The sequence below is a fragment of the Portunus trituberculatus genome, chromosome 32 (genome assembly GCF_017591435.1).
Source record: "Portunus trituberculatus isolate SZX2019 chromosome 32, ASM1759143v1, whole genome shotgun sequence".
NCBI classification, from domain to species: Eukaryota; Metazoa; Arthropoda; class Malacostraca; order Decapoda; family Portunidae; genus Portunus; species Portunus trituberculatus.
The window spans coordinates 7,407,372-7,430,681 of NC_059286.1; the positions used below are offsets into that span (position 1 = coordinate 7,407,372).

The 23,310-nt window shown below is 42.7% G+C and overlaps 3 protein-coding genes across 4 annotated transcripts in view; 2 read left to right on the top strand and 1 right to left on the bottom strand.

Moving 5' to 3' along the window:
- LOC123512067 (phosphatidylinositol 4-kinase beta-like) overlaps positions 1 to 3,791 on the top strand; it is a 96,194-nt gene extending 92,403 nt beyond the window's left edge. The window contains 1 exon segment of the mRNA XM_045268247.1: positions 126 to 3,791. Coding sequence (XP_045124182.1) covers positions 126 to 310 — 185 coding nt within the window. The 3' untranslated portion in view covers positions 311 to 3,791.
- A 2,770-nt stretch (positions 3,792 to 6,561) lies between these two features.
- LOC123512068 lies at positions 6,562 to 12,945 on the bottom strand. The gene is made up of 4 exons (XM_045268248.1): positions 12,758 to 12,945; positions 11,960 to 12,399; positions 10,823 to 11,011; positions 6,562 to 10,558 (listed from the first exon to the last, which is right to left on the bottom strand). Exons 2-4 carry the CDS (start codon positions 12,302 to 12,304, stop codon positions 9,104 to 9,106), a joined length of 1,989 nt encoding a protein of 662 aa, XP_045124183.1. The 5' UTR covers positions 12,305 to 12,399; positions 12,758 to 12,945; the 3' UTR covers positions 6,562 to 9,103.
- Positions 12,946 to 14,995: 2,050 nt separating this feature from the next.
- Positions 14,996 to 23,310, top strand: part of LOC123511911 (unconventional myosin-XVIIIa-like) — a 152,260-nt gene continuing 143,945 nt past the window's right edge. The window contains exon 1 of one of the 2 annotated variants that reach the window (XM_045267987.1): positions 14,996 to 15,144. The gene's annotated coding sequence lies outside the window, so the exon portion shown is untranslated. Of the gene's footprint in view, positions 15,145 to 16,817; positions 16,981 to 23,310 lie in introns of those variants that run through there. The other variant, XM_045267988.1, reaches the window with a different exon arrangement.

The window sequence follows — 23,310 nt, forward strand, 5'->3', positions numbered from 1 at the left end:
GTAGCTGTTATTCATCTTTCTCAAGACATGCTGTAGCCTTTCCAGTTTATCTCAGTTTATGTCAGAGAGAGAGAGAGAGAGAATTAAGGCATTGAGGTTACTGAGCATTGGTGTTATTGTGACAGGGTCCAAGCTGGCGTGTTTCCGTGCTGGGGCGTCGGTGGTGCCAGCTCTCAAGGGACGCTTCCACCTGAACATGACAGAGGAGCAGCTGCAGGTGTACCTTGACTCGCTGGTGTATGACGCAATCAACTCCCTCACCACCAAGCTGTACGACGGCTTCCAGTACTTGACCAACGGCATCCTTTAGCCCCGCCGCACTGCATGGAGTGAGCAACTGCCTCAGGGGTGCTCATTAGCCCTGCAGTGCTGTGTGAAGTAAGTCAAGTGGGGCGGCCGTGTTCTGTGGCTGGCGTGAACTGCAACGCCCGGCAGTGTCTCATGGCGGCGTGCACTGCTTAGACTCTTGCTGAGATTATTAATGTAAAAAGTGTGTACAAACCTGAAGCGACCTTGTGATATTAGACACAAGTGTACCAAAGAAAGAGACGAGTGCAAAGGAAGGCAAGGATGAAATTACTACACAGAAAAGAGGAAAAGCAACAAGAAGGGTGGTAAGGAGTTGCAGCTGCCATGTGGGCTGGCTTTCTTGAACATGAATGCACCAGTGATTCATGAGAGGACAGTGAGTGAAGTCAGTTTGGGGATGATGCTTCATGGGGATGGTCAGTGCCTCTTGTGACTCCTGTTGCAGCAGCAGGTGTAGTGGTAGGAGTAGCAGCAGTGGTTGTAGTGATAGTTAGTAACAGTGATAATGGTTTCGAGGAATTATTGTTTCCCCATCGTGGCTTCCTGCATCTCATTGTGAAATCGTTACGTTGGTATTGGTTGGATGTCCGAGTGTGACCACCTGCCAGCCCCAAGGCGCCCCAACACTGACGTCACTGTCGCTGATGACTTGCTGTTGTGTTTTGAGAAGAACTGTGCCTGTGTAATAGTTGTAACTCATCGACAACCATTGCTCTATTGTTTTTAATAACTCTCCTCCTGTTTTAGCGATGCACTTTGATTAGAGGCCTTTGTTGTAAGAATTTTGTTGAATCACTTTGTTCTTTATACTTTGGCTTACTGTTATTTCCTCCCCACCAGCCTCTCTTTCTTTGGGAACTTAATTTCACACAACATCTTCAAAATCTTTAAATCTTCAGTCACTTTAGCAAATCCAAGCAAAGCGCTAGTCACCTTCTGGCTTGGTGGAGATATTTCACTCTGCTTGCCGGGGACTGCAGGTCATAGTGTGAGCTGCCAGCCATTCTCTGCAGCAGTGAGGGTCCTGCTGTTGTTCATGCCTACATCTAACCCCCATCCATCACCTCAGCTTATCTTCTTGAGATTCTGCCACTTGAGTCTTCCTGAGTGAAGGTTCGTGGGTGTTGAGGCTGAGGCGCAGGGAGGAACACATACCCTTTAAGCTCTGAGGCTGTTGGAGTGATTAGGGCTGCTGTGCTAGTGGTGCTCATCATGGAAGGGCTTGTCTGTGCATGTTCTGGGTTGCTTTGAGGCTTGGAATGGTGGTATGTTTAATGATATGCTTTTTATATCGAGTTAAAATCCAAGCTCACATTCTCAGTGATCCATTTAGTATACGTAATGCATCAGTCAGGGAACGTTAACTGTTATCATCGTTATCTGGAAGGCTGAATTTCAGGTATACTTATGATTCTTACATTTCAGTGCACCTCAGTGATTCTTGTTTGGCTCATAGCAAGGACAGTTGTTTGTTTATTTTTTTTATTTAGTTTTGCAGCAACTTTCCTCGCTTCTTTGTGTGTCGTATTGAAACAGTTTTGTCTTCTTTACTTCTCCGCCATCCACACAGTCAAAAATATTAGTGAGGACTGAGCAGCAATCTCCCTAGTAAGGTATGTAGTAGTTCTGCTGCTTTTATTTATTGATTTATGTATTTTTTTGCAATGACTAGACTTGTAACCTTCAATACGGCACAAGTTCACTGCCTTGCATTGCTGCCTGCTCCCCTGACCTCCCTGCCTGGTGCTTGAGTGGCCCAGCAGCGGACAGGCTCAGTGGTCTCCCTTGGCAGCTCGTCTCTTCAGCTTCAGACAGTCTCAGTCAGTGGCCGCAGTGGCTGGAATCAGGGGCCCAAGAGGTGGATGGCCCTGGTGGTGACGTAGACTCTCGGTAGCCTCCACCAAGAGCCCCACCAGTGAGAGGGTTGGGTGGCTGTGGGCCGTTGGTGTGCCTGGAGCAGTAGTGTGGCCCCCTGCAGTGCCGCCTCTGAGTGTGGTGTGTCGGGCGCTCACGACGCATCTCTTGCATATTAGTTTGCATACATGTATTCTTTTAGTGTAGGTGTGAAGCACTTCAGACCTACATGTTTCTTGGTTTAGTTTGGATTCATATACTAGACTCATTTATGGGTTCCTTGCAGGGACTGTCCTGTGAAGCCACGCCTTTGTATATTGTGGGATTTCCTCGAGTTGTATATCAGAGACGAATATCATTTCCATTACAAAGTGTATATTTTCACAAGGATATTTCAATCATCACCCTCAGTGCTCCTGAGAAGTACTCATTACTCACTGTAAGTTATGCAGCTCAAAATATTTATCATGGCTTTATTCCATCGTTATCACATCCCCGACATCATCATGGAACAAACTATTATTAATGGTTTCTTGGTTACTTGCTTTGCATTTTCATCCTTTACCAAGTGCATTCCTAATTTGTCTGGAGCATCGAGGTTCAGTATTAGTAGAGGCTCTACTTAGCTGTCCAGGAGTGACTGTATTTTTGTACGACAGAATCATAACTGGATAAGGAAACTCAACTGAAACTTTTTTATCATCCATAGAGGTAATAGGAAGTAGCTTTAACAACTTGTGAGAACCAAGGGTTCAGGGACAGTGGTCCTGATCAGTGCCAACTAAGTGAGGCTGTTGGCACATGTGTGTGTGTGTGTGTGTGTGTGTGTGTGTGTGTGTGTGTGTGTGTGTGTGTGTGTGTGTGAGAGAGAGAGAGAGAGAGAGAGAGAGAGTGAGAGTGTGAGTGGTGGTGGTGGTGGTGGTGCAGGGTGCCGTGCCCTGGGTGTACCAGGAAGGCAGCATGGGAGGTGCCAGTGTCAGGCAGTGAGGCTGTGGACTGTGCTGGTCTCAGTGACTGACATTCACCAGGCTGACAGGGCACAGTGCCACAGTGCCAGGCTCACAGGGCACTGCTGCTGCTGCTTGATGTAAATGGTACATCTTCCTTAATCCCAATCAGAGAAAATTTAATTATTTTTGTGTATATACCTATGAAATTTTGTACAGTGAGCTGAATTTATTATATATTTCCTTGTTAAGAATAAAGTGCTCTATGTATTGCAATGGGATTAGCGAGGGCTGTGAGCCTCCCCCACCCCCCACACCTCAGTCATCATGCAACATGTCGTCCATTACTCCTAAAGCCTAGCTAGACCACTTTTGTAATACCTGATGACCCTGTATATGCCATTATATTACCAATGCAAGGCTTTTTATCCCAAACATTTTGCTTGTATTTGTATCACTGTAAGTACTGTACATAGGGAACATCTACTGCTGGTCCAAAACGGTTAGCAGCAGTTGCCAGCCAGTATTGGGTCGTGCTGCCACCCTCAAGACAGCTTGTCTCGCACACCCACCAGTGTACTACTTAAATTGCTGTTCTAGACGCAATACTGTGGCAACTCCTGCCTTGGCCTTGTTGTCAACACATTTTGTTCTCATAATAAATAAAGTGGAAAAAATGTCTTTCATTCTTCAGTCTTATTCCTCTCATAATCAACTAACGCATTGCTTCTCTGCTGGTCTGTGTTTGTTAGTGTCTGGGAATCACACTTACTACTACTGGTATTATATATGCACACACACACACACACACACTACTACCACAACTACTACAATACACACAATTGCTCGTCACTTGTCAGAGCAACAAAAAAAAAGGGGCATCATATTTACATTGGTGTCCTCAGTAGGCACCAATTACCAGTGATGCCCAACAGACCTTGTTCCCCCACCTGACACTGCTGCATGGTGGTGTTGGCTGCCCAGTCACCAAGAGTGTAGTTCAAGGTCAATCATAACTGTTGTTGATGGTGATTGTATTCCACCAGATGCTTCAGATGAAAGTGAAGTATCGGACATCATGCTTCCATCTATCACATCCACAATTTTTCTTGGTCTTGGTGGAGTTATTACAAAGCAGTTTATTAGTGGGTGTTAATCTCAATTTTTTCTCTTTATGTTGGAGAGGCTCTGGCCGAGGGCTTCAGAAAGGTTAATAAATATAATAATAATGATAAATAGAGAAAACTGTCTTTGGTGTCAGTTCCTAAAAAAAAGACCCAAAGAAAGAAAAGTCTTGATCTGTAGCCATAAGATTCACATAACTTGTTGACCACTGTCTAGGCCACCTGTGTGTTGGTTCACCCACAGATTCATTCCTTTCTGTTGATGGGGAAGTGTTCCATCATAGCATATTGAACTCTTGTATAATATAACCAATCATGAAAAGTTATGAATTCAGTTTATTGTTAGTGTAGCCAGATCCTGATGTTGCCTCTTTAAACTAAATCTGTTAGGACCAAGATTTACAGTGAAGAGCCTCTTAACATCTGGAGAGACTTGCCTTAAGAGACTCCACAGAAGTAGGCACTTGCAATGAGATGAGAGCTATTAAACTCATCCACAACCCTCCACACCACTACCACTTCAAGGCTACAACGCTGCCAGCTGGAGAGGACGTGACAGTGATGGTACCAATCCACAAGCATTCTTTCTCTTATTGAACAGAAAAAATAAAATGATGCTCTCCTTTTGCCGGTTCTTGCTAGGGATCACAACAGCAGGTTTTATCCTACTTTAATACTGAGTTTTCTTCTTTTTCCTCTTATCATATCCACCATTTACATGTCTTCTTTCAATGCATCCATAAATCTCCTCTTTGGTCTTCGTCCTTTTCCATTTTCCAGCATCCTTCTTCATATATGCCACAACCATCTCAAGTCTCACGTTATCCTTCTCTAATACTTGATTTTCCTCACCTTCCTCTCACACACCCACCACTTGCATGTTTTCCATCAATGCATCTATAAATCTCTGGTTTTCCTCTTTTCCCATTTCCAGCATCCTCCTTCCCACTCATACCTCATTCATTCTAACATTCCCCAACCATCTCAGTCTCACCCCTCTTGCCTTGGCCTAGAACTGCTGTGTGTGTGTTGTCCAATGATTAGGGATAATCATTAAAAGAGGAGGCTGTTTGTAATTCTTTCCTGGCATTTCATACTTGTGGAGTCAGTGTGGCTAAGGCTAAGGATGAGTGTGGTTACTGTTGGTGTTACAGTTATATCTTTGGTCTGATATACATGTACTTTTTCTTCATAGTCTGCCTTGAGAAGTGTAAGGAGAAGTGTGGAAGGAATGTCTTGAATCAGCAATGTTTAATGTTTGAGTGTGCTAAAGTTGTGACTCTTTCCTTAACCCCTTCAATACCATGATGCATTTCCATATTCATTCTGCTTACTATTTTGTGATTTTATACAGCTTCAGAAACTCATGTGGGGGATTAGAATAGTGAAGACTCTGGCCATTAACCTTCTGACCTCCATAAACCTTTTGTAATGTCAATAAAATTATCTAATCATACACAAATCTCAAGGTAAAAATGTGTCCCAGTTTTCAAGGGTTTACATAGCAGTCTTTTCCTTTGGTTTACTTTGAGAAGTGTGACAAAGGCTGGCAAGGTGTTTGTCTTGTATCTGTCATGCTCACTGTTTGAATCTATTGAAGTTCTGGTTCTTCTCCCAAAACGGATATCTCTCCCTGGCTCTGCGTTGAAAGGGCTGGGAAGGAATGTGTCTTGAACCTGCCATGTGTTGTGTCTAAGAGTGTCGGCATCCAGTTATAACTCAAAGGTGCCGCTCAGTCTAGCCGGCCAACACTTCTTCCTGGGAACTCTCTCAAGGAGGTGGTCGTGGCAGAAGGGTCTCCACTTGCACCTGTCTGTACACCATAACCTTGCTCACTTCAGCCTCTCTCCCTCTCTGTTTTTGTTTGCTATAAGACATGATAGAAATGTGTTAATTAAAATATGACTATCTATGGTATTTGTCTGTTCATCATTACTTTGCTTGCTTTGGTTGTCTCTCTCTCTTTTTGTCTGTCTGTCTGTCTGTTTATCATGAGTTAATTTCAAGTACCAGAATATAATTGGAGAGATTGCCTACTGCAGTGTCATGAAAATAATGTCAAGTTCTTTTTCCTTCCCCTATTTAAAATTTACTTTTCTGTCTTAATACATACAATCATAAACATTCTCTCTCTCTCTCTCTCTCTCTGTTTACTATGAGATGAGGTGATTGGAAGTGGGGAGAGATTACTTCTTTGATCCAATATTATAAAATTAATCAATACCTTCTCTTATTCTCATCCTCTTACTTACAATCACTTATCACCTCTCAGCACAACCAGACAGACACTACCAAACCTCAAGGAATCACCAAGAAAAACACAAATAGTTCCGAGGCATGTAAGGAATATTTATTACACATCTCCTTTATACATATCCATGGAGACAGTACCTATGTAGCCAGGCTTAGAAGTACAATTGTCAGAGGGAGGAGGACCCGAAGGCAGCGTTACAGTACGGCGGAAGATACAAATGATAAATGCTGCGTTGAGCTCATGCGTAGTGGTGATGTGATTATGCTGAACAGTAATGGGTGATGTACACTCTTGGATTTGTCTTCATAGGTTATTTCAGTCATTCTTCTTTTGTCTTCATTGGGGATTACATTCATTCATCTTTCTTTCAGTGGATATTTCTTTTATTAATATTTTTCCTTCACAGGGCATTTCAACTACTATTCTTTTTACTTCACTGGGCACTTCATTCATTCATTTCTTCTTTCAGTGGACATTTTATTTAATAATATTTTTCTTTCACAGGGCATTTCAACCATTAATCTTTTTACTTCAGTGGACATTTCAATCATTCATTCTTTTCTTCACTGAGCATTTTATTCATTCATCTTTTCTTTCAGTGGACATTTCATTCATTAATATTTTTCCTTCATTAAACATTTCAGTAATTTTTCTGTCTTCACTGAGCATTTCAATCCAGAGCCGTTTCTAGCTTTGTGGGGGCCCTAGGCAAGATGCTGTTTGGGGGGGGCCCAAGATTTCAATTTTTCGTCGGAGCCCCTGGGTGACTTGAGAAATTAAAGTTTTCCAAGCTACCCAGTGGGCCCCCTGGTTGCTTGGAGGCCCTAGGCAATCGCCTTGTCTGCCTATGGCTAGAAACGGCCCTGTTTCAGTCCTTAACAATTTTCCTTCGGTGGAAATATTAATCCTTTTCATCACATATCAATTTAGACCATTATCTTTTCTTGAGAGGTATTTTTACTATTACTTTTTCTGTGTCCTTTTTTTACACCATTCATTATCTCTTTCTTCACCAGCCATTTCCACCAATCATATTTCTCTTCCTCCGAGGACATTTTACATCATCTCTCGTCTTAGTCTGGTGTTTATCCCTCTCAGTAACTTACCCCAAGGCTTATACAACACTCTGGACACTTGTGCCTTGAACAGAATACCAATGTTTGTAAGGAATGACATATGATTGGCTGTCCACCTTTGCTCTTCCTCTTATCTAAAATTATGAAGCACTGTTGAATCTTTTACACTTGTTCCTTGAATACAGTAAATACAATACCAGTGTTTATAAGGAATGATGTGTAACTGGAATGTGTATTTCAATGTATGTCTTTGTAGGTTTGTATGGTATTTCAAGGCCCTCGTATTTATGTTTTACTGTATTCACATTCATCGAGTATGAGAGTTTTTTTTTTTTTTTTTTGTTTTTCCATCTCTCTAACTGGTTCTTGTATAGAGTATATATGCTATTTGTACACAATGTATATCAAAGACTTGCTGTAGTGAAAGTGGCAGGATGTTGATTGAAATGCTTACACGGCAAAACTAAAACAGGACGAGAAAAATAAATACAATTAAACATCATGCTAAAAGAAATTAAATACAAAAAATAAAATGCATAGAGGTACGAACAGCACATACAGAAACCAAGGTTGTCTCACCTCCAACAAGATAAAGGGAAGAATAAAAATAGGAAAATAAATAACATGATATAATGCAACTTATCCCTATGCACATAAATTAGACACCCAGCAGAGAAGAACCGCCATTTCCATACCTCACAGTCGGCTCACCTCTGGAATAGTGGTAACTGTAATGGCCTCACCACAGGACCAGTGAGGGAGTGTGGCTGTGGTTCAGTCAGTTCTGCATCACTGGTGACCCTCGCTGAGTAAACATCACATATCACTTCCACACGGCCACAAGATCCACTCCCACACACCCTCTATGCCATTTTCAGTAATTGTTTGTTTATTTTTATCTTTACTTTAATGGGCAATAAACCTTTACTTCCTTCCTTCCTTCCTTACTTACTCACTGCATCACCACAATCCCTACTGATCCTGTGACAAGGCCTCAAAGGAAAGACTGTTCATTCCTCCACTCGTCCAGAATCACAGGTCACAACTCGGCTGTCTCACTCCACCACACCAATCACAGGCTTACTAAACACTGCTCTGCCAAGAAGCACCACCAATTTGTGTGTGCTATTATGAAAACTCTTAATTGGTACAGAAATGCATGAAAAAATCTGAAAACTGATGAACTATTTTGACGAGTGTTAGTTCTCAGATAAAAAGAGGCTTGACAAACACACTTTTGCATTCTTTATCACTCAAGGTTATTCCAGGTTGAAGTTCTCTGAGTAGTACTTCAGAACACAGGAGAGGACATGGATACTTTGGTTGGTTGGACATCAAGTGAGAGGGAAATCCTAGTATGAGACATGTACTTTATTTCCATGACTGTGAGGCTGTAAGTCATGAAAATTAGATGTCGTTTGAAGCTTTTGTTACATTTGAGGAAGTCTGCAGTACTGTATATATAGAATAATACACTCATACACACACACACACACACACACACACACACACATGACTAGGCAAGGAGCAGTCAGCAGGTCAGCAGCACCTTGAGGAGAGAGTTCTGAATGCCACGTAAGGAGAGTCTCTGGCCACAACCTTCAGCTTGGTCCACCTGTACTTGGCCCTCAGCCCCTGCATGTCACAGTGACACACACCGCCCACCATCAGGCAGCTCAGCCCCGGCAGCACGCCAATCAAGGAGGGGAAGAAGGTGCTCACTGTCTGTCTGTCGAAGAGGAAGCCAGGGAGGTACAGGTATAAAATCTTGAGCTGGGTGAAGTTTCCAGCCGTGGCAACGTCCTGGATCCACTTGGCTGCCCCTCGCCCACCCATCTCCAGCTCCAGCGTGGTGAGGCTTGGGGCGGAGTGCAGCAGGTCCTGGGTCAGCCGGTAGAGTGTGGAGGTCACATTGTAGCGACTGGATATGCTGAGGCACTTCAGCTTGGGTAGCCTGTTGACATGGAAGTCCTCCTCCCCCTCGTCGCTCTCGGCCACCTCACAGCGCTCGCAGGACGACACGATGGCCAGCTCCTCCAGCACCTCACACATGTTGATCAGCCGGCACACGGCTCTCACATTCACCTCATTGGTCAGGTGGAACTGCAGGATCCTGAGGCAGGGACCAATGGACTGCAGGGAGGGGAGGTACAGGCTGATGAGGTCTTCGCTGCTCATGTACACATCAACACAGATGGTCAAGTACTGGCAGTTGATGCTGCACAGGAGCTGCCGTGCCATTTCACAGGTGGTATTGATCTTCCATGGACCCTTCAGGAGGTGCAGGCTGACATGCTCAAGTTTCTTGTACCGCCCAATGATGTCTGGAAGTCTGGAGGCAAGACAGAAAGAGGAAAAACTCATGTCCTGAAGGCTGTAAGTCATGACTCTCCCCTGCAGGGATGAGGGGCCATTGCCGAGGGAGGAGGGGGTCACCACGGGGAAGGCCAGGGAGTATTTGCTGAGGATCCAGCTCTCCGAGTCACAGGTGATGCTGCGCGTGTTGGGGTAGAAGTAGAGGACGTGGTGCAGGAACTCTCTGACATCACGGTGGCTTCCCACGTCAATGTACTTCAGCTTTGGGAAGGACAGAGTCACCTGTTCTCCATTCCGTATCTTGTGGTCAATGTCGCCCTTGGTGGACCCGCCAAAAAAGCCCCGGTACAAGTTGTCCTCCAAGTCCTCCCCACCTGCTATCACTATCTCTACTGTCGATGATATCTCCAGGTACAGTTCATACTCTCTCACAATAACTACCACAGTCTCTATGTTGGGTGCAGCCAGTCCTATTGCACTCAAGATGTCTCCCTTGGCAAACTCAATCTTCAGGTGGATCCACCTAATAAGAGGAGAACACCGGCACAGGGTCACGATAACAGACGGACTCCCAAACTGAAGGGAAAACGTGTACAGTCTCTCGATTCCAAACGGCTGAAGTTTGCTGAGGAAGTTACTCAGGGTGGAACACATGTGGCTGGAGAGTGGCACCGCCATCTACGGGAAACACAATAGTACTGCAATTATAATCTGGAGATACTCAATTCAAGATGCCAGTAAGATATTTGGCCAGTGTTACAATGTTATTCACAGAGACATACAGGAAAGCACTAAAGAATACAGGGATCAATGTCTGAATTCTGATACCCTATGATGTGTTGATGCTTAGTGGAGAAATACAACAGGTGGCGTATAGCAAAGCAAACAATGTGATGCAGCTTTGTAACACAACACAACACAAAGCAGGCACAATCACATCACCTTGCCACATCCTGCCTTGGTGCAGAACATCAGCTCAAGTGTCAGTAGCATCAGAGGACACTTGCACAGGGCCAGGTGGGGCTGCAGCAGGTCTGAGCAGGCCTCCCGCACCTCCCGCCGCACCTTGGCGTCCTGCTTGCCAAACCATCCTTCATCATCCCACCATCGCTTCACCTCCACCAGCTGCCTCTGTGGTGCGTAGACAATGTTCACTACCTTCAACAGTGACCACATATTGTTACCAGTGCTGACTGACAGAGTGAAAGTGCAGGGTCTAAATGCAGCAGGACTAGTGATGGATGAGAAGCAAGTAGTGACATCCTTCCTTTCCCTGTATTTATTTACCTGGTTGTATTTACCTAGTTGTGGTTTATGGGAGGGGAGTAAACTCATGGTGTCCCGTCTCTATATCTTTTTAAAAGTATGTACAGTCCCAGCCATTACAATCTCCTCATCAAGTTCATTCCAATTGTTCACAACTCTATGAGGGAAACTAGACTTCTTGGCATCTCTTCTACAAAAAAAAATTTTCAACTTTAAACCATGTCCTCTTGTACTGCATGTGTCCAATAGTAAAAAGTCTTCTTTATCCACATCCTCCATACCATTAACCAATCTATAAACATGTATCAAATCTCCTCTTTCCCTTCTCTCTTCCAATGTATTTATGTCCAATTTCCTCAATTTTTCTCCATAGTTTAAAGTACTTAAATTTGGAACCATCTTTGTAATTGCTCTCTGCACTCTTTCTAATTTCATAATACTTTCTTTATATGAAGAGACCACACGACCGCCGCATATTCCAATTTTGGTCGTATCACAGAAATCAATATCCTCTTAATCATCCTTTCATCAAGATATGAAAAGGTGTATGTGTGTGTGTGTGTGTGTGTGTGTGTGTGTGTGTGTGTGTGTGTGTGTGTGTGTGTGTGTGTGTTATTGAACAAAGATTAGCTCAAGAGTGATGCCTAATCATGTGATACAAATGCCAGCTTGTCTCTACAGGCCAGTCAACACATGATGCCTCCCAAATTTAACAAAGTTACTACATATGTGTCTACCTTACTATTACACCAACACCAGCACAAATCAAGTCTTCCAAATAACACACCCATGTCTACCACTGTTTTCACTCACCAGTAAGTTTTCCTTGGTCTCCAGCAAGCGTTCATTGCGTTCCCCCGCCTCAGCAATGATGGCGTCGTCAAACACCGTCTCGCTGTCGTCCAACACCGTGCAGTTGTCGCCCGCGTTGAGGTCTGTGCTGTGGCAGGGCCCCTCGCAATACTGGCAGCCCCCAGAGTGCTCCCCTGGGGCCACCTGTGCAGGGCTCCCTGACAGGTGAAGGTTACACACTGGCAAGTACTTCCTCAGGTGAGCCGGCACAGAGCTCTCCAGCAGCAACCGGGCCAACCTGTACACCACCAGGCCCTTCAGGGTCTTGGGGGACGTGCTGGGAGGGCAGGGGCCACACTCGGCCATACTTGCAGTGGTCAGGTTGCCGTGCACTCCATGACTTGTGTGTCTCTTTCCGGCATGGCCAACGGCTTGCTCCTGTGCTGCTCTCCTCAATCAAACTAAAAGACACAGTAAAGGCTTTGTTAAACTTTATCCTAGCACTTCATTTTTTCTGGTCTGTTTTGATGGTTTTGAACTAATTCGACAACTGCTTGTTCTATTTTCAACTCTTTTATTCTGGTTTTCTTTACTCTCTTCAATATTTTGGTCCTATAAATTGCAGCACAATGATGCACACTACACCCCAGTGGTCAGACATGGCTGCACCAGCATCAGTAGTTCCTCTCACATCCCCTGACACTCTTAATGCATTACGACTCCAGGCTGCTGTGAGGACAAGCGGCGATCTGACTGGACTCCACATACCTTCACACACACACACACACACACACACACACACACACACACGTTGCTTACCAAGGTTTAAGGAGCGGTGAACACAGTGGTAATTGGACAACAGCATCCCAGCACCAGCACCCTAGCAGTGAGGGCGGCGGGTTCGGCGCGGCCTGTGGGGCTGACGGGGGTGCCAGGGTGCCAGTGGTGGTGTGGTGGTGCAGTGTTTATGTTTGTCAGCTGGCGGGGGTTGCGTCATCGGGAGGCTTCGGCGCTACACCTCGGCCCCTCCATGACACCTTCCTGTCATGTGTTTCTTAATTAGGAAGCTGAAATGAACTCTAAGGAAAATACTGAATAGATTATGTTCATGTAATTTCACTGTCAACAGCAGGAGGTCTACGTAATTAATTCTCTTTTACAGTGTTCTATACAAGAGGTTTAATTACAACTACCTCCAAGGTTCTATGCATAATTTTCTCTCTCCGATCTGTTCTCGTTTGTATGGGTGGCAACTGATGATGTGACAAAGCAGGTAGTAAGTCACATTTGTGAGAAGAATTCGCCTATATTTTTAAAACTGACTGAGGCTGTTGATTATCACACTATGTATTGGCTGAGTTTCAAGTATATAGTATCAATACATACCCATATAATATTGGTAACAATATAATTATTATATTATTATCATCATTACTGCTTTATTTATAACATTTTTACTTTCTTATTGCAAATTTTGTTTTGTTACCTAGGTACACATAACATTTTTTTTCTGCTGGCCTAACAAACAGTTCAACATTTTCTTTCGAAAATCCTTAAAATGTATGAAAAGAAAGATATATTTAAAAATGTAGCGGCGTCAGAGCATGAACAGCATTGTGTATGTGAGGCGACAGCTAGACGAGGTGCTTTCCATGTGCACCTGCTGTGCTGCCTGTACCTGCATGTTCCTCTCGCCTCGACCAGCGAGAAGAGAATGGCCAGTTGTGAAGACCTCCTGCCACGTGGTAAGTCCACTGACATTAACCTATGGTCTTCCATTGCTGTCTTGCAATGAATGCAACAACAATGCGGGCCGCGGGCATGCCTGATTGTGCCGCAAAATGTGACGGCCGTGGTTACTTACCGCCTGCGTGCCGCCTCAATACTGCATACTGATGAGGATCACAAGTCCACCGCTGCTCGGGATATTACCTCCTCTGTGTGGTGCACTGCTCGTGACTCGTGAGTGACGCGTGCATGTCCTGCTGCCTCCGGTCACAGCCCGGTGCAGTGTTCAGCGGCATTGCTGAATGAAATACGTACAGTACATGAAAAGTAAATAATGACAGGTAGATCTGACTGTGAAGGAGTGTTGATTGCACAAAAGTTCTGGACATGTAGGGTCAACAGCCTGCGCCCTATCTTCACCAAAGTAAACCGTAATGTGGCATATTGGAGGGAGAAGAATGTCGGCTCCCTACTTAATGAAACAGTTTTCCCATTTATATTTAAAACAAGTGTCGTCCTTCTTCCATGGCAGTTGCCATTGGCTACAGCTGCCTTTGAGTGTCACGTAGCCTGGCTGGCCTGCCTGCCTGCCATCTTCCCCATCTGGACTTACCAGATGTTGCTACTGAGAAATTATATGGGCAGGATACTTTAATTTTTCCAGTGTCGCTCCCGAAAAATGCCGCCCGGGTTACGGCGCCCCCACCCCCTCCGCAACCCCCAATAGCTAAACTCAATCCTCGAATTTAGCGCAATACCCGTGGAACCAAGCTGTAGTGCCAAACTCGTGTGTGTGTGTGTGTGTGTATGTGTTAGCATCAAAGAGGAATCTTGTAATGTACAAGGTCCCTTTTGGCGGACCGTACGCGGCGTACATCGTGCTTGTGCCATTTCAGCCTTGTGGAAAATACAGCAGTGGGTAAGCCACATCATAGTTACAGGTACTAAGCAATTGTACAGAAAGGCTGCTTCAAAGAACTAGCGAAAGTCAAGAAAAGAACAGAATAAGACATAACACAAACTGTAGCATTTGAAAGTAACGCAAAAATAAAGAAAACACACACACAGAGAGAGAGAGAGAGAGAGAGAGAGAGAGAAAACACCTAGTACCTTTGAATTGAACATTACAGAGAGATGCCGCTTACCTTAGAAATAACTGTCAAGAAGTGAAACAAGGGTTGAAAGCTACAAGACAACAAAATAAACCATAAAATGAGAGAAACAGGCAAAGACAGACCGCGCGGCATAACTTTTCACACGCTGCGGCTGGCCGGGCTGGCGGGGCTGGCTGGGGTCGGCGGGGTGTGGGAGAATCTTGGGGGGGGGTAATACTGGGGTCTGCCTGGCCGCCTCTCGCCTGTCAGTGAGTCGCCATATTGCCGTGCGTGTCTGTGTCCCTCGCCTCTCCGCTTTTGCCCTATCAATGGGTTGGGGTTGATTATTCACCTTCTCTATTTCTCCGGCGAGTTGAAGTCAAGGTGAGTCTGCGAGGAACGAGATGGGCGGTCTGCTCTGTGCGTCTGTAGGGCGGCTGAGGGGCGGGTCATGTGTGTGTAGGTGTTTTTAAGAGTGTTTACTGTGTTTTGGGTCCCTGTGTGTCTCCTGTTCACGTTTTTACAGCTGTATTTCTATCGTCCATGTGTTCAGAGGGGTAGTTGACGTGGATTACTGGGAGCGGATCGAGTTTTGCGTGTGTGGTGTAACTGGTGTTGGTGGTCTGTGGTGTGAGGGTCATGTGGGTGTTTTGGGTCCTTGCCTCGTCATGTACGCCTGCTGTATGTATGTTTTGAGCCGTGTTTGACTGGTTTGTGTCCTTTGTGGGTTTATTCAGTATGGGTCATGGGACTTTTGTTAGTTTTTTGGGTGTTCCGTGGGTGTGGTGAGGTGCTTTTGTTGGTGTGTGGGTGTCTTGGGTGCAGTGGCCCCGTGTTGCAGCCGTGCTCGTGATAGGGTGACCTGAGGGAGTGTACGTGTGTCAGGGCTGAGTGTGAAGTGCTGCGTGCCATGAGGTGTGTTTTGAGACTCGCTGTTAAAAAAAAAAAAAAAAAAAAAGAATCCGGTCATTCTAACCTTACTTAACTTGTTTGGCTACCTGGTGACTGGATTAGCCTTTTAAACTGGAAGCAGGGGGGGAGGGGAGGGAGTGGGGAGGAATGTAACCTGCTGTTTGTGATCATATGCAGATTTTCCACCCCAGCTTCTCTTAGGGATGTGTAAGAAATGAAATTGCCAGGAATGTACAGTACCTATCTTGATTACTAGGACCATGTGTAGTGTAGCTTTATCATCCTAGCAACTTTCAAGGGTGTGTTGTATTAGGTTAGGTAATAAATTAGATTATCGTCATCTAACATTGGAAGTGGTAGGAATATACAATACCCATCTTGATAACTAAGACCATGTGCAGATTAGCCATCCTAGCAACATTAATGGTGTGTAATGTTAGGTTAGATAAAGTTATGTAACATCTGACAACCTGACTTAGACTAACGTGACATCCATGCATACAAAGTAACTGGAGTGGCTAATATTGGTGTGCATAATCTGTTAGTTGCTCTAGTTTTGTGTAGGTAAATTAATCACAGAACTAGGGAATTGTCAAAGTATTACCTGTATTGCAAAAGTATCGGTGTTGGAAGTGAAGGAGAGGTGTGTGGTGTTCTTGTGATGTGAGTGTAAGGATAGGCAAGGAGGAGAGATGGAAAGACTACATACATGATTGAGAGAGAGAGAGAGAGAAAGAATACTATTGTAGTAACAGTACATGAACTTGAGAGAGTTTGTGCAAAGGATGAAAGAAAGATTGCTGTTTGTTCTGATTTTATTCTGTGTAATATTCAGCGAGTCTCATCAGTGAACTCGGAAACTATTGTACTGCCAGCGAATGAGTGTTGAAAATGGAACAAAAGTGCATGGTATCCTTGTTCACTGTGCTGCTTCTGTGAGTAAATTTGCTGTCGTGTGTTGTGTTGGCCAGAAACCACAACAAAACCATCACTAGACACCCTGATTTAAAGCACGTCTCATTGCTCAGAGAGATGTTTCTCATCGCTCAGAGATGTGAATGCTGGAGGCAGCGGAGTGGTATCAGATAGTGTTGTAATCAGATAAGACAAGAGTGAAATGTCAATATCGTGTTTTTCATTGAGTTTTACAAGTGAACTAAGCGAGCTACCGTGTCTGTGCAGCTGAGGTGGTGCTGGAAAGTAGTGTGCCATTTAAATCAAGCAAAGTGGTGATCGATATTCAGTGCTGTGGATTGACGGCAAAGTTTATGCTGTCAAACTAAACTGGCTGGGAAGGAAAGGCAGAAAGTAAGTGTCAGATAAATCATGAATTGCAACACATTAGGATGACTTTGTGTTGATTGAGGTGTTGTCTGGGATGATTGATTGCATACACATGAAAACTTACTTGATTTGTCTGCCACTGTGATTTCAGTGTTAGTTCAGTGTATCTGCTGTGTTAGAGAAACTATTGTGGACATATACACAGATTAATGGACATGAAAATTTGGTAGTGTTTACTTTTTTCCTGCATTTATAAACTAGAGATGGTTTCTTACATAATTGTGGATTTTAGGGTTAATTCCCTGATACATGATATGTTTTTCCTCTTGCATTAAACACCAGTGAGGATTTATAGCACACTGATTTGTAACATATTACTCTCTATTTTTTCCTTTACCTGTATTTAACACCAGCAAGGGTTTCTTATCTAGCAACCGTAGATTTTTCCTCTTCCTACATTGAGCACCAGTGGAAATTTCTAGCACATTGATTCCTAACATACTTCTTATTTACTATTATGTATTAACACCAGTAAGGGTTTCCTATATAGCAACTGTAGCATTCACTGATGTCATTCACTGATAGGTATTCAGTCATTAGTCTGGCAGGTTAGTTCTTGCCTCCAGGGTTGTGTTATCTGAGGTGAGTATGCAGAGGTTATCACCGCACAGATACAAAACACAGGAACAAACAACTCGAGTGTGCCTTGCTTGTAGTTGTCCTTAACCTCTTCAATACAGGGATAGATTTTTACGTTGAGATATGTGCACGATTAGACCATTTTATTTACATTAGGAAGGATCTATAGAGGTCAGTAAATTAATGGCCACAGTTTTCACTATTTTAACCCCCCACATAAGTTTCTGAAGCTGTAATAACCAAATAGTAAGCAGAATAGATAAGAAAATGCATCATGGTACTGAAGGGTCTTAACAGTCAGCCAGCAACACACAACTGAATAGTGTAAGGTGTGGGTATAGAGTAGGTGTGCAGTGTTGTTAGTGATGTTACTCAAGAACTAAGGGATTGTTATAAGCTGTGAGTGAGAAGGTGCAAGTGCTGTGCTGATACTTTTATTATTTAAAAAAACTAAGGAGTAATTTGAGTGAAACCATAATTAAAGTTCATTCTTGTGCTTATTTGGCCGTATTCAGAAACGCTTCACTGTCTCGTCATGACTGCTATCAAAGGTCACAGAGATGATTAGCATGGTTCTCAAGAGTGTTTCTCCAGTTGATAATGTAGAAATCTTGTTAATATGTTAGTGGAAACAGAAACACCTTTAAAACTCTTGTAACTTCAACTAAGGCGTATTGAGAACAGTAGAGTTAAAATGCATAAGCTTTCAGAATATGTTCCTTTGTTGCACCAAGCGTAACTCTTCCTTTTCTTAGCCAGACAGAAATATGTAGCGTACCAGATTGTGCAGACATAAAAATGTAGATTGAGTAAATGATGGCGCTGCAAAAACTTACACACATGGTGGTGGCTTGGGTTACCAGAGCACAGTACCTCCTGCTAAGACAATGCTACAGCTGGGGATCAGAGGAGCAAGCTTACGTGCGACTTTGTTCCCATACAACTATGTTACTAGGAATACGTACTTACTTTACATCACTATCACATTTCTAGCTACTGTCTGTTTAACCCTTCATTACTGAGATGCATTTTTACCATGACTTTAGGGTATGATTAGACAATTTTATTAGCATTAGGAATGTTTATGGAAGTCAAAAGATTAATAACCAGAGTCTTTGTTATTTTAATCTCCACATAACTTTCTGAGACTATAAAATCGCTAAGTAGTAACCAGAATGGATATGAAAACGCGACATAGTACTGAAGGGGTTAAAGTTGCAGGCTTAGACTTGGCATAATTCCCATACGACTGTGTTAGCAGGAATTATTAACACTATTATTTTACTCCTACACAAATTACAACTAGCAAACTTATTAAAGGTCTTGAAGAAATGTGGCAGGTTTGTCTGTGAGAGGCTGGGCAGGTGTTGGCATGAGAGAGCAGAGAGTGTGTGTGTGTGTGTGGAGTGAAGGTGAAGGTGAAAGTATAAGTGGAAATTAAAAAAAGGTGAAGGATGAGCTTGTTGTTGAAAGGGAGTGTGATGTCACCTTTGTTGTAGCATTGTCGTGTGTCTTCATTTGGTGATTGGAGGGAGTCTGTGGTGAAGGGGCAGGTAGAATGCAGTGTTTGGTTGAAGGCAAGGGTGATGTAAGGAGAGAGCAAGGGTGATGTGAAGAGGAGAGAAGCAAGGGTGATGTGAGAAGAGAAGCAAGGGTGATGTAAGGAGGAGAGAAGCAAGGGTGATGTGAGGAGAGAAGGAAGGGTGATGTGAGGAGAAGAGAAGCAAGGGTGATGATGAGAAGAGAAGCAAGGGTGATGATGAGAAGAGAAGCAAGGGTGATGAAGAGAAGCAGGGGTGATGTGAGGAGAGAAGCAAGGGTGATGTGAGGAGAAGAGAAGCAAGGGTGATGTGAGGAGAGAAGGAAGGGTGATGTGAGGAGAAGAGAAGCAAGGGTGATGTGAGGAGAGAAGGAAGGGTGAGGATGAATAGAAGAAGAGAAGCAAGGATGATACAAGAAGAGAAGGAAATAGATGATCAAATTTACTTTTCATTGATGTAGGAGTGGCACCAGTCAAAGGGAACAAAATAGTGACAAAGAAAACAGTTATAAAGAAAGTGATAAAGGGATAAAGAAAAGAAAATGTCCTCGGAAGTGCCAGTCTCTAAGCAGAACCTGAAACCGTTGTCAAAAATGGAGGATGAATTACTTGCAACATCCTTGAATAGTTCTGCTCCTATTGTTGAAACTAATGGGGTATCTGTCCTGTAGGTTAGGTTAGGTTGGGCCAGTTTAAGTTTGGTCTGGGTTCACTTGGATTGTTCAGGTTAGATTAGGGTAGGTTAGGTTAGGTTAGGTTAAGTTTGGTTGGGTCAGGTTAGGTTAGGTTAGATTGATCCAGTTCACGTTTGGTTTGGGTTTGGCTTCAACTTGGTTTGGTGAGGTTAGGTTGAGTTGGGTCAGGTTAGGTTAGGGTGTGGCTTCTCTTGGTTTGGTCAGGATAGATTGGGTTGGGTTAGGTTAGGTTAAGTACATTTACAAGCCAAACAGTTGAGTATGTGTAGTGTGCATTTACGATGATAACAAGGGTGATGATGTAAGGAAAGGAAGAGAAAGAAATAGAGTTCAAGTAGTTTATCTATGTCAGAACTAATTGTGTATCTGTCCTTGATATGCTTCCAGGACGACAATGAGTGTGTTAGTTTTTTATTGATGATGGCAAGGGTGATGACGACAAGGGTAAGGAAAGAAGGACAAGGAAAGAGAGAGTTGAAATAGTTTATCTCTGTCCGAACCAATTGAGTGTTTTATCCTTTGTACATTTATAGGACAGGAGTTTACAAATGTCCTTTTTTTTATTTATTTATTTATTTATTTATTTATTTTTTTTATTTCTGACATTGACACAAGAGTTGAAATAGTTTATCAGTGTTTGTGTTTATCCTTAGTACATTTATGAGACAGGAGTTTACAAATGTGCTTTTTTTTTTCTCTCTTTTTGTATTTCTGACATTGACACGAGAGTTGAATAATTTATCTCTGTCGGAACTAATTGAGTGTTTTATCCTTAGTATATTTACAGGACAGGACTTCACTATTGTTCTGTTTTTCCTTTTTTTTTATTTATTTATTTTTTTGAGATTAACACGAGTCATAGTAACCGTGTAACAGGAAAAAAATAGGAAAGAGAGAGAGCTCCATCATTAATTCATGAAAAAAAGGACCAGAATTTACTGCATTTCATTTTTATTTTTGAAGCTGAGCACAGAGTCATAAATAAAAAAGAAAGAAGGTTACTTGGATAAGAAAATGTTTTGCTTCCATGATTTAGAGCAGAAGGAATAGAAGATAAGACTGAGTGTAGACTGACAGATGGATAAGTAGATGAATAGTAGATGGATGGGGTTTGGAGAGAGAGAGAGAGAGAGAGAGAGAGAGAGAGAGAGAGAGAGAGAGAGAGAGAGAGAGAGAGAGAGATTGGGGAGAAGAATTTGAAGAAGCAGAGTTTGAAGAAGGGATGAGATATATAACTTAAAGATTTATAGAACTTTTATTAGCTAAGGAGGTTAAAATACAGATGTGTGTGTGTGTGTGTGTGTGTGTGTGTGTGTGTGTGTGTGTGTGTGTGTGTGTGTGTGTGTGTGTGTGTGTGTATACTTTTCTGACCACATGCATTCAGTACAAGCCCCAAAATCTGGCATAACAGAAGGTTTATTCATGGCGCTGTGGTGTTTCATGATACAGGCGGCTGGTCTGGTCCTGCATGAACACACACACACACACACACACACACACACACACACACACACACACACACACACACACACACACACACACACACACACACACACACACACACTATGCACGCCTATCAACGCTGCCCTCATATATTTGCCGACAACACTTGAAAATACACTGACTTGTTTTTTTTTGCCGTTAGGAGCAAAGTGCATAAGTGTGATTTGTTCCTTTGCGTTAGTGAAATATTGTCCTTTAGAAGTGAGTTGGAAGATGCAGATACAAGGAGGAAGGAGAATTAATTATATATCTGACATCAACACTTAAAAATACACAACCTTTTTTTTTATGCAGTTCAGAGCAAAATATTTCAGTGTGATGTGTTCCTTTGCCTTGGGATATTGTCTTTAGGCAAATGTGAGTTGGAAGAAGGAAGGAAATAGAGGAGTTAAGTATATATTTAACAATAACACTTAAAAATACACAGCCTTGTTTTTTTTTATGTAGTTCAGAGCAAAATACATGTGTGATGTGTTCTTTTGCCTTGAGATAAGTAAATGTGAGTTGGAAGAAGGAAGGAAATAAAAGAGTTAAGTATATTTAACAACACTTAAAAATACACTGTCTTATTTATATTATGCCATTAGGAGCAAAGTGCAGAAATGTGATGTGTTCCTTTGCTGTAGTGAAATGTTATTCTTAAGTAGAAGTGAGTTGGTAGATTCAGATACAAGGAGGAAACAGAGGAGTCAAGCATATATTTGCCGACAACATTTGAAAATTCACTGCCTTGTTTTTTTTTTTATGCCATTAGGAGCAAAGCGGATAAATGTGTTGTGATTCTTTGTCCCAGTGAGATATTTGCCCGTATTCAGAAACACCTCTCCCTCTCACTAAGACAATTTTCCAAGGCCACAGAGACAACTAGCTAGGTTTTCAAGACAGTTTCTCCTTTCAGTAAACTAAAAATCTTACCAATGTATCACCAGAACTATAGAAATACCCCTAAAAACTTGAGTATCTTCAACTTGAGCCTTTGGAATGCAGTGATGGTGAGAGAGCAAAGTGTTTCAGTCACCAAGGATCTCCACTTAGTTTTTCAGCCTCATATGACCCAAGTTTTGAGGTCTCTTATCCCATCACTCAGTTTTCAGCTCCATATGACCTTAGTTATGATGTTTCTTATCCCATCACTGTAATTTTTTTCAGCCTTATATGACCCTAGTTTTGAGGTCTCTTATTCCATCACTCAGTTTTTCAACTCCATATGACCCTAGTTTTGAGGTCTCTTATCCCACCAATCAGTTTATCAGCCTCATATGATCATAGTTTTGAGATCTCTTATATCCCAGCACTTAATTTTTCAGCCTCATATGACCCCCAGTTTTGAGGTCTCTTATCCCACCAATCAGTTTTTCAGCCTCATATGATCCCAGTTTTGAGGTATCTTATCCCCACCAGTCAGTTGTTTGCTCAATAATTTGCTTTGCTGATAAGGGACAGAAAATGAAATCTGCAGTCAGAGTTTGCATAACATTCTTCTTTATTAGTTAGTTTTTTTTTTTTTTCTTTGTTGTGATGGATGATTTTGTTTTGGTGGACGATAAACCTTGACCTGCTTTTGAATGTGAGGCATGCTGAGGTTTGTTCAGTATATGATCTGCCTCCCTGATGAGCTTGTTTTTTTGTTTACCGCTGATGTTTTTATGTTTATTGGCATCAGAAACCTTGACTCACAACTTCAGGACAGAATGAGGTTGTAATATAAGACTTCTGTTAAAAAATGAGACAGAACAGTGATAGAAAATCTTTATTATGTCGCTAAATTAAAGGATAGTGTTTGTTGTCACATGAGGAAGCAAATATTTACTTACCGATAGAAGATGATGTAACACCTTAGCACTTCATGAAGAAATTGAGGAGTAATAATGATAATGAAAATGCATCTTGCTTGATACTTAAGGTCGTAATAATTTGTGCATACTTCACTGAAAAGATTTGATGTTTGTAGCAATGGAGCAAATATTTACTTACCAA

What these genes read in the sequence shown, in the direction of transcription:
- LOC123512068 (XM_045268248.1), bottom strand. Translation starts at nt 12,304, where the DNA reads ATGGCCGAGTGTGGCCCCTGCCCTCCCAGCACGTCCCCCAAGACCCTG. An exon ending in AGACCAAGGAAAACTTACTG is followed by an intron (nt 11,012 to 11,959) that starts GTGAGTGAAAAC and finishes TACGCACCACAG; the next exon opens with AGGCAGCTGGTGGAGGTGAA. An exon ending in CCAAGGCAGGATGTGGCAAG is followed by an intron (nt 10,559 to 10,822) that starts GTGATGTGATTG and finishes TGTTTCCCGTAG; the next exon opens with ATGGCGGTGCCACTCTCCAG.